This window comes from Fukomys damarensis, unplaced genomic scaffold, assembly GCF_012274545.1.
Source record: "Fukomys damarensis isolate Sample0158 unplaced genomic scaffold, DMR_v1.0_HiC HiC_scaffold_36, whole genome shotgun sequence".
NCBI lineage: Eukaryota > Metazoa > Chordata > Mammalia > Rodentia > Bathyergidae > Fukomys > Fukomys damarensis.
In genome coordinates, this window is record NW_022900948.1 from 48,786,902 (window position 1) to 48,796,916 (window position 10,015).

The following is a 10,015-nucleotide window of genomic DNA, read 5'->3' on the forward strand; positions in this document are numbered from 1 at the left end:
TCCCTCTGCACCCAGCTCCCCGGCGGGCTGCGGGTCTGGCAGGTGGGAGGGGAGGTGGCAGGCAGGGCCGGTGCCACTGGAGGGGACGCGGTCGCTCATCATCCTGCTGGCCAACACCAGCGCCAAGTGAGGTTCTGCGCCCATAGCCGCGGGCCTTCCTCTGGCCTTGGGAAAGCATGACTTCCAAAAATCGAATCTCCTCAACACAATTCCCTTTCTAGACTGCACCCAGCACCTTCCGGAGGTGCCTGGGGACGAGGGTGGTGGGTGTGACATCTGGGGACACAGAGCTCTCCAGGCTGCACCCCTTCTCCCCGGGGACCCACTGGCCCACCTCCTCCCTCCTGGCCCCAAGTTCCGGCAGTATGCACTTCTGCCCCGAAGCCTGCGCCCACCCCAGACGCCTGGGCTCCAGAGCCCTGTCACCAGAGGACGAAGGGGCCCCCCCACGCTGCCTCGCTACTGGCGACTGTGAGAGGCCTGGCCCAGCTTAGGGGCTGAGGGGAACACAGCTTTCCCGTGGGGCTGGCCAGCATCCTGGGCTCAGTAGGCACCCAGGGCATGGGCGCCTATGGGCTCAAATGCCAGAGCTGCAAGGAGTCTTGGAGACCCTAGCAGTAGCTGAGCAAACTGAGTCTCAAGAAGGGGTGGCCTCCCACCTGTCCGGGGGAGTCCCCACTGCTGGTTCCCGCTGCTCACAGTCCCTCAGCAGTGTCATGGGCTGGAGATGGGGCATGTTGGGGCTGCTCTCTTGCATCCAGCTGGGGGTCCCAGGAGCTCCCCAGGCTGTCCACACACATACTCCATCTGGGGGACCCCACAGTGGTCCCAGAAGGCGTGCACCCTGTGAGACTCCTGCTTGGCCCACAGTGTCCACAGTACCCTTGGGCAGTAGCACGACATTTGGCAGATGAGGCATCCAAACCCAGAAGGGTCCAGGCTGCCACAAAGAGTCCACAGCCTGAGGTGTGGGTGAGACGGCCCTGCCCTCTTGTGGCCCCAAAGGCCCTGAGTCCAGCCCCAGTCGCCCTTAGGGTGCTGCAGACAGATCCCAGCTGCTCCCCTGTGGACAGTGAGCAGGCAGTTTGAAGCCGGGGTTCTGGCCAGAGGGGCCCCACGTGGGACTGACAGGTGCATGCTCTGCTCCAGGCCACCCCTTCTGGAGAAACAGGCCATGTGGGGTTCCCAGGAGCTTCTGTTGCTGTGGTTTCTGGTGTTGGCAGCAGGTGGCAGTGTGCACACCTACCGGCCCAGGTGAGCCAAGGCAGCTCCGGTCATGGAAGGGCACCCCATAGGCTGCTCCTGGGCCTGCCCCACGTCCCAGGCTGGGAGGGGCTGCTCTCGGCTCCTGCTGACCCCACCCCGACCCCAGCCGCAGGGTATGTGCAGTTGGGACTGCCCAGGGCTCCATCTCCCAGTCTTTCGTGCAGCGTGTGTACCAGCCCTTCCTCACCACCTGTGATGGGTACCGGGCCTGCAGCACCTACCGGTGAGTGCTCCAGTCCCAGCCCAGGGCTCCCCAACCCACTGCACAGGGGCTGCCTCCTGGGCCCTGACCCTGGGGCTCTGGGGTGGCCAGTCAATCAGGCCACTGCCCCTGTGTTAACTGTGGGAGGATGGGACCTGCAGAGGTACTCCTATGTGCAGAGGGCTGCCCACCCTGCCTGGGCCCCTCCACTTCCGGGGTGTTCACACACCCCTCCCCGGGCATCATTGTAGGCTCCCAGGGTCTCCCCCTGAAACCCACCTCAATCACTTCTCCCCATAACCCCTGGGACCTTATCCTGAGCACGGGGAGTTCAGCCTCCTCTCTGCCCAGAAGGATCTGGAAAGCTCCAGGAGGCGCTTTTACTCCAGGAGTGAAAGCCCAGGTTCTCCATGCTCAGTGGTTCAAGGCAGTAACCCCAACTACTGGGGAGGCTAAGGCAGGGGGATTGTGAGTTCAAGGCTGCCCTGACTAGTTTAGAGAGACCCTGTCTCTAAATTTTAAAATGTTAAGTCTGAGATGTGACCCAGCAGTAGAACACTTGCCAAGCCTATGTGAGGGCCTGGGTTCAGTCCTCAGCACTGCAAATAAATAAGTAAATAAAAGTTCAGATTCAAGGGCCAGGAATGTAGCGCAGCTACACAGAGCCTGCCTGGCAAGTTCAAGGCCCTCTGAGTTCGATTCTTGGCGCCAGAAAGAAAGTTCAGATTCAGACTGGGCATTGTGGTGCATGCCTGTGATCCCAGCACTCAGGAGGCTGAGGCAGGAGGATCCTGAGTTCCAGGCCAAGCCTGTGAAGTTCAGATTCATGGCTCTGCCCTCAAGGGTGAGGCCTGGACTCCAGGTTTGAGAGCCTTAGAACCCCCAAAGTTAGAGAGGCACTGGCTTAGGAGCAGCTTCAGCCCCAGGCACCCAGAGCTCAGGGAGGGTAAGAAGGGCAGGGCCAGCTCTGCTAGGGACCCACTGAAGGACAGTGCCAGCCTGGCCCCCACTGTCCCATCCCGGGAGCTAGAGGGGTCCAGTGGCACATGGCACGGTGCTGTCTGCACTCTGCCAGGCATGGCCAGGCTTCCTCCCTGCCCCCAGGTGCCCCAGTGAAAAAGGCTGTGTAGTGACCCCTACTGTGTCCCTGGTGGGAGGGATTCTGGGGACACCCAAGACTTGTCCAGGTACACTGAAGCTGGGCAGGCTGGACACACGGCCCCCAGTCTGACCCCCAGCCACCCTGTGTGCCAAGCCTGAGCTGTCCTGACCCTGCAGGACCATCTACCGGACTGTCTACCGCCGCCGTGGCCCTGGGCTGGGCCCCGCCAGGCCTCGCTATGCCTGCTGCCCTGGCTGGAAGAGGACCAGTGGGCTCCCTGGGGCCTGTGCAGCAGGTGAGGGGCCCTGGCACATCCCATGCCCAGGCACTGGGGAGCCCCTCGCTGCCAGTGAGTGGTGACAGCCTCCTCCCCCACAGCAATATGCCAGCCGCCGTGCGGGAACGGAGGGAGCTGTGTCCGGCCCGGCCACTGCCACTGCCCCGCAGGATGGCAGGGCGACACCTGCCACACAGGTGAGGCTGGGCCTGCTCTCCTGGGCCCCGGGTCCCCTCCTGGATGTCGCAGTGCACCACGGACCAGGGTGGGTCTGCACCTGACACTCCCTTCCTGCAGACGTGGATGAGTGCAGCTCCAGCAGGGCTGGCTGTCCCCAGGGCTGCGTGAACACCGCGGGCAGTTACCAGTGCCAGTGCCAGGAGGGGCACCGTGTGTCTGCGGACGGGACACGCTGCCTGCCCACAGCAGGGCCCCCTAGGGTGGCCCTGAACCCTGTGACAGGTACGAGCACCTCTGCATGCTGCTGCCCTGGGCATTCCCCTGAGCTGTTATCGGGGGCACAAAGGTGGTGAACAGGGCCTCTCTCAGCCACACAGAAGGGGCTGCCCCCTTGGGGCTGCCTCCTGCCTGCCTAGCATCCTGGAGATGCCATCCCTCTGCTGGTGACGAGACATTATTACTTTTGGTACGCGCTGTGACACTTCAAACTCGTACCGTGAGTAATAATGCGCCGTCGGCAGCTCAGCACCAAGATGCGTCAGGCCTCGGTGAGGACCCCGGTGGCAGCAGCACCAGGACCAGCGCTGAGGGGCAGGCGGGTGTCGGGCCACAGACTTGCGGGCCATTGTGGGCCAAGAGGTGGGTGGAGGGCTCCCTGACCCCATGCCGGCTCTGCCCCAGGAGCGGACCCCGCGGCACGGGCGGAGGTGCAGAGGCTGCAGGCCCGAGTGGAGGTGCTGGAGCAGGTGAGGCCAGCAGAGGCTGCGGACCCCTGGCCAGGCAGGGGGCTCGTTAAGGCTCTCCAGGGCACGCGTGGAGTGGGGCGCAGGTCAGGCCACCTCACCCGGCACAATGTCTTCCCATGGAGCTACCGTCCTGGAACCCCAGGCCTGGGCACTGCAGCCTGATGTCCCTTCCTACCTGGCTGAGGCTCTTGTGGGGCACAGTGCCCTCTGGTGGCGGAGCAGATGCTGCAGCCAGCAGGGGGCTCGTTAAGGCTCTCCAGGGCACGCGTGGAGTGGGGCGCAGGTCAGGCCACCTCACCCGGCACAATGTCTTCCCATGGAGCTACCGTCCTGGAACCCCAGGCCTGGGCACTGCAGCCTGATGTCCCTTCCTACCTGGCTGAGGCTCTTGTGGGGCACAGTGCCCTCTGGTGGCGGAGCAGATGCTGCAGCCAGCTGGTTGTCGGGTCACCTCAGCCTCCCCATCCCACAGAAGCTGCAGCTGGTGCTGGCCCCGCTACATGGCCTGGCCTTGCGGGCCCCAGAGCATGGGCCACAGGATCCCGGCAGCCTTCTGGCCCACTCCTTGCAGCAGCTAGACCGCATCGACTCACTGAGCGAGCAGATCTCCTTCCTGGAGGAGCAGCTGGGGTCCTGTGAGCACCCTCCCCTCCTCTCCCCTTCCTCAGAGCCCTGGCTCCTCCAGGCCAGAGGGCAAGGCCAGGAGCAGCCACAGGCCAGGTGACCCAGTCTCCTCCTCCACCCCCAGGCTCCTGCAAGCAGCTATGATGGTCCTGTCTCGAGCCCACGGTTGGACCAAGCCCACAGCCACAGCCCTCCCGCCCTCTGGCCAGGACCCGTGCCACTCCTGGTGTGGGCTGTGAGCAGAAAGCCAGGAGTGCCTTGATCCTGTTCTGTCCCTCAGGGGGCTCTGGGTGGGCCCCTTTTAGGCTCTCTGGCACCCGGGGGAAGGTACGAGGGCTCCCTGCCCAAGCTGGGATATGGGGCGCAGTGGGGGCGGGCCCGTCCCCATCAGAATAAACTGGAGACTCAAGCCTTGGCGTCAGTGGATGGACTAGGCCTCCGCACAGCGGGCCGAGCTGGGGGCTTCATCACCCCTCACCCTGTGTCCCTCAGTGGAGGCCTGGGCAGCCCCTGCCCACCCTGAGAGACCACAGCACAGCAGGTACTTCCTTCCCATAGTTTGTTTATAAAAATGAGCCGTGTGCAGCTTGGGTACTGCAGATAGTCCTCGAGGCTGGTAGTGTGGCCCGGGAGGCCCGGCCTGAGCCCCGTCTCCCTGAAAGCCTGATACAGGCTGTGGCCCAGAGCCCAAGGCAGCCACTGCAGCCACTCCTGGGCTGCCCCAGGGCTTGGTGACTCAGCCCCCTCTGGATCCTGGAGGCATGGGCTTGAGGGTAGGGGTCCCTGCTGGGCAGGGTCGGGAAGACTCTGGAGGGGACGTTGGGGCCTTGAGCTGGGGCTTCCAGCTGCCGAGGCTAGAGAGAGCCAGGAGCTGGCACAGTGGTGTTCAGCAGCCTGGGTCCCCTCTGTCCACTTGCCGCCCCCACCCCACTGTGGCTGGGCTACTGGGCTGGCTGGACCGTGGGGCCATTCTCCTGGGGCCATGTGGATATCTGCAGAAATGTAGCCCTCATGGCCTGGTGGCAGGTGTCGATGAGCTTGGGGACGTCGGCCACGGTGAGGCCACGCGTGGGAAAGGCGTCCAGAACCTGTACCTGTATTGTTCCTAGGGGAGGGGCAGGGTTGTCAGTAGGCTGGGAGGCCCCAAGCTGCTGCCCTAGCCACTCCACCCAGCCACCCCGTCCCAACTGGCCTTCGCTGTCAGGTGACGACGACCTGGTAGACTCTCCTCCCTGTGTCCTTGGTGGGATCAGAGCCTGGCTCCTCCCACTGCCTCTTTGACCTTTGACCTCCTGCTTCCTACCTGGGCACAGGAGACCTTGTGTGGGGCTGCGGCACCCTGGCTGGGCAGGGCACAGGCCACATGCTCGTGGACAGTGGTGCTGGGGTCCTGGGAGTCCACGAGGGGGTCAGGCTTGGGTCACCTGTTGCCCTCAATAGCCTCAGTGTCCTCACCTGGGAAAGGCCACTGCCGCCACCCCCAAGAGCCAGCAGAGCAGCAGAACACAGCAGCGCTGGGCCTCACTCAGTGGTTCAGTGCCCACCCAGACATGGTGCTTCCAGTGGGCCCAGAGTCACCCTCCTGGTCCCCGCCAGCTCACCTGAGGTGAAGAGCTTTGTCCGGAGGTCGTAGAAGGAGGAAAAGGAGGAGTACACCACGGGGATGATGGGCACCTGCAGGCAGGGACACGTGCATCCGGGGTGAGGGCGTGGGCTACCTCGTCACTGCCTAGGACGTGCCAGCTGGCCTTGGGGCCACCCCTCAGCCTGGAGGGCCTATGTTCTGTGTCACCTCTCTGGGAAGCCATCCTGGGCTGGTATGTGTCCAACACTGACCCTAGCAGGGTCCAAGCCTGCTGTGCTCACCTGGAGGATGGGCCACCTCCCTGCCAGCCACCATCCCCAGGGGGCCAGGGAGGGTGTGGCTTTGGTGTTCCTGGAAGGCATGAGGGCCAAGTCCTGCGGTGACAAGTGGCACCAGGGTAAACATTAACTGCTGGCACCAGCAGAGGGACTAGAGCCGGGTGTGGGTGGCAGGAAGTGGCGACATCCTGGCTGCCGCTGTCCTCATCAAACCCTGGCGTCTTCCCTTTGGGACCTGTGGTGCAGCCCACCCACTGCCACAGTGTCTGCACCCTATGAGACCTGGGCAGGGGAGAGGTGCCGGCAGGGCTGGGCTCTGTCCCCAAGGCTGGCACTGGGGGGAAATGGTTCCATGGGAGAACTGAGCCTGCTGAGCTGCAACCGGCAGGCGGGACGAAGCCCTTCCCTGACCCAGCCTCAAAGTAAGACCTCACCATGGTGGATCCACCGCCATTCTCCCCAGTACCCAGGGCACACTGCCCACCCCAACCCCAGGCTGTGGTCCTGGGAAGTCCTGGGTCAGAGGCGGCACAGCACACTGCCCACACCTGTACCACAGTGAAGGTCCCCGTGCTGGCCCTACCTGCCCACAGCCCAGCCCACCAGGCCTGGCACAAGATGGGCACTCCCTGGACCAGGCAGCCCCCCAGGGCTCAGCAGGCAGCTGGGTACCTCCCCTGTACCATTGTCACCCTGTCTAGCCAACAGGGAGCACTGGAGTCAGCTCAGGCACCCTCCTGGGCCTCACCCAAACATGCCTTGGTCCTTTGCAAAGGGCACAGTGCTGTCTCCAGTAGGCCAGAGTCCCAGGGCCTCAAGGGACTGGGAGGCCCTGTCCCCACCCAGCAGGGGCAGATGCCTAACCGCCAGCCTGGCTGGACATCACCTTCAGGCTCCGCCACTTCCCACCCGTGCCCACCCTGGGATGCCCTCCCTACCTGGGCCTGGATGGCCAGGTAGAAGGCGCCCTTCTTAAAGGGCAGCAGGTCCCTATTGTCGTTGCGTGTGCCCTCAGGGTAGATCCACACTTTGAGCTGTGGAGGGAGGTCAGGGTTAAGGCTGGGCCCCATGCCATCTGCACTCCCGCCAAGGCCACATGCACTCACGTTCTCCCTGATCATGTGCTCGCCCAGGGCAGTCATCACAGACACCGCGGTGCTGGAGCGCTGGCGGTTGATGAAGTAGACGCCGGCCAAGTACATGATGAGGCCCACGGGGCCCAGGAACAGCAGCTCCCGCTTGGCGACCTGCACACAGCGCGCAGGGACGATCTCCATGAGGCCTGGCGGGCAGGGGTGGGAACAGTGGAAGGGGACAGAGGTGGGGGAGAGACAGAGACAGGCAGAGAGAGGAGGAACAGGACCACATCAGAGCCGCGGAGGGCCCTCCATGGAAGCAGACCCCGTTCACCCTGCTGCCCAGGAACCCTCTGGCTTCGCCCTCCCCCAGGTGAAGATGCAGCTTCCGCCCCACAAGAGCCAGCGCACCCATTCCCCTGCCCGGGAGATGGCCAAGGGCACGCGGTCCCCGCTTGCTGAGTGTACCCATCATGTCCAGGATGCTCTGGTGGTTGGAGATGATGACACAGGGCCCGTCCACCTCCAGCTTCTGCCGGCCCTTGACCTCGAAGCGCAGGCCAAACACATACTTGAAGGACCGAACGAACCAGCTGACGATGCTGTGTGGGAAGGCCAGAAGTGGGCCCGGGGCCGCTCACCTCCCCCAACGTAGCTGCCCTGCTCCTGCCACCCCAGCTGGGCACAGATAGTGGTCTGGTTCCTACTTGGGGGAGCAACAGGGGACATAACACCCAGAGAGAAAGAAGGCCAGGCCCCAGGGCCCTCGAGTCTCCCATGCTTGCCTGGGCTCCAGAGATGCTGGCCCAGGTGACGGCTGTCACCCTGCTGGGCCCTGGAGCCCTGCACACACCTGGGCCAGGAGGTTCAGCCCACAGGGAGACAGCAGCCCAGGTCCCCGGAACCCCAAGGATGGCAGAGGGGCAGAGGATGTGCTGCCCAACTGGTCCAAATGCATCCCTGAAGGTGCCACTGTCCAGGCAGAGGCCCCCCTCAGCCAGGTACAGGCTCGGGGTGCAGAGCTGGCTCCGTGACAAGCAGTGGAGCAGTCACAGCTGGGTGCTGCACGCTGACCAAGACTTCCGTGTCTTTATTGTTGTTGGTACCAGAGATCAAACTCAGGACCTTGTGCTTTCAAGGCAGGCAGCAGAACCACTGAGCTGAATCCCCGGCCCCAAGGCTTCTTAAATTTTGGTAAAACACACTTTCCATAAAATTCACCATTCTAACTATCTTGAAGTGCACAGATCTGTACATAAACCATGCCAGCGGCTGTCCGCACTTTCCCTCTCCAGGACTCCCTCCTGTGGTAACTCTGTCCTCAACAGCAGTTGCCCAGCCCTGGCACCCACCATCCCACTTCCTGTCTCCGTGGATGTAACGACTCTGGGGAACTCACAAGAAGGAATCCAGGCTGTACCTGTCCCAGAACCCAGGAAGGGCAGCTGTCACTGTGGGGAAACTGAGTCCAGGGAGCCTCCCCAGCTCAAGCCACCTCCTCTCCAGGTCAGACCCTGGGGTGGGGCAGCCCCTGGATACTTGGAGGACCGGCTGGCTGCTTCACCCCATGCTCCCCGTTTTGTAACTGTCGAACAGTTCCTGGCAACACCGTGAGGACAGAAGGAGACCAGGCAGGTAGTTCACAGAAAAGAAAAACAGAAACGTGTGGGAGACAAAGAAAACTACTGAGCCTCGCTTGCCACCAGAGAAATGCAACCTGAAACCCAAAGGGCCGCATCCCTCTGCTGGCACAGACAGAACAAGTGATAACGGGGGTCACCTGCTTCGGGAAACAGCAGGCGCTGGCTGCGGAGACTGGGATGGGGAGCAGAGACACCTGGAGGGCAGGTTGGCTTCTGTCCTAGAGGAAGGTGGAGCGGAGGGTGGGGCCTGTGCCTGTGTGCGGGCGGGTGAAGGAAACCGCCACTGAGCTCCACTTGTCCACTGCGGGGCACCCATGTGAAGTGCTGCTTTGTTTCTGGTGCTGGGGATGGAGCCCAGGGGCTCCTGTGTGCTGGGCTTATGCTGTACAGTTGAGCTGAGCTTCTAGGCCAGTGCTCACATGATTTCCATAGGCCTGGCATCCTAAGTTTACGTTCAAAATCCAAACCTGAGCTGGGTAAAGAGGGTGGTGTGCCTATCTAGCACGTGATGCACTGGGTTTGATCTAGCCAGGGGGTTGGGGAGAACTCAAAATCTTGGATGTAAAGCCGGGCATGGTGGTGCAGGCCTGTAATCCCAACACTCGGGAGGCTGAGCCAGGAGGATCACTGTGAGTTTGAGGCCAGCCTGGGCTACACAGTGAGTTCCAGGTCAGACTCAACTACATAGTGGGACCCTGTCTCAAAAAAAACCAAAAACCCAAAAATAAATAAATAAAATATTGGATGTAGGGCCAGGGGTTTGGCTTAGTGGTTCTGCTGCCTGCCTTGAAAGCTCAAGGGCCTGAGTTCGATCCCTGGTAGTTAAAAAAAAAAAAAAAAATCTTGGATGTAGTGCACCAAGTAGTACATTCTAACCTTGTGTAAGGGGTTGAGGTAAACACAGGTGCACAAAAGATATATAAAATTCCCTCAGGGCCAGGTGTGGTAGCACACACCTGCAATCCCAGCACTTGAGAGGCTGAGGCAGGAAGATCACCATGAGTTCAAGGCCAGTCTGGGCTACACCAAGATGCCA

General features: G+C 62.3%; 2 protein-coding genes across 5 annotated transcripts in view; one reads left to right on the top strand and one right to left on the bottom strand.

Moving 5' to 3' along the window:
* Egfl7 (EGF like domain multiple 7) overlaps positions 1–4,948 on the top strand; it is a 10,355-nt gene extending 5,407 nt beyond the window's left edge. For 2 of the 4 annotated variants that reach the window (XM_010608856.3, XM_010608857.3), the window contains exons 3-9: positions 1,150–1,254; positions 1,373–1,489; positions 2,747–2,865; positions 2,949–3,044; positions 3,145–3,309; positions 4,246–4,408; positions 4,522–4,948. In XM_010608856.3, the coding sequence (XP_010607158.1) occupies positions 1,175–1,254; positions 1,373–1,489; positions 2,747–2,865; positions 2,949–3,044; positions 3,145–3,309; positions 4,246–4,408; positions 4,522–4,636 (855 nt within the window). In that variant the 5' untranslated portion in view covers positions 1,150–1,174 and the 3' untranslated portion in view covers positions 4,637–4,948. Of the gene's footprint in view, positions 1–1,149; positions 1,255–1,372; positions 1,490–2,746; positions 2,866–2,948; positions 3,045–3,144; positions 3,310–3,708; positions 3,774–4,245; positions 4,409–4,521 lie in introns of those variants that run through there. The other 2 variants (XM_010608858.3, XM_010608855.3) reach the window with 2 other exon arrangements.
* Positions 4,947–10,015, bottom strand: part of Agpat2 (1-acylglycerol-3-phosphate O-acyltransferase 2) — a 10,132-nt gene continuing 5,063 nt past the window's right edge. The window contains exons 2-7 of the mRNA XM_033759022.1: positions 7,805–7,938; positions 7,367–7,542; positions 7,199–7,294; positions 5,999–6,071; positions 5,590–5,700; positions 4,947–5,502 (exon numbers count right to left, since the gene is read on the bottom strand). Of these exons, the coding sequence (XP_033614913.1) occupies positions 5,339–5,502; positions 5,590–5,700; positions 5,999–6,071; positions 7,199–7,294; positions 7,367–7,542; positions 7,805–7,811 (627 nt within the window). The 5' untranslated portion in view covers positions 7,812–7,938 and the 3' untranslated portion in view covers positions 4,947–5,338. The remainder of the gene's footprint in view (positions 5,503–5,589; positions 5,701–5,998; positions 6,072–7,198; positions 7,295–7,366; positions 7,543–7,804; positions 7,939–10,015) is intronic.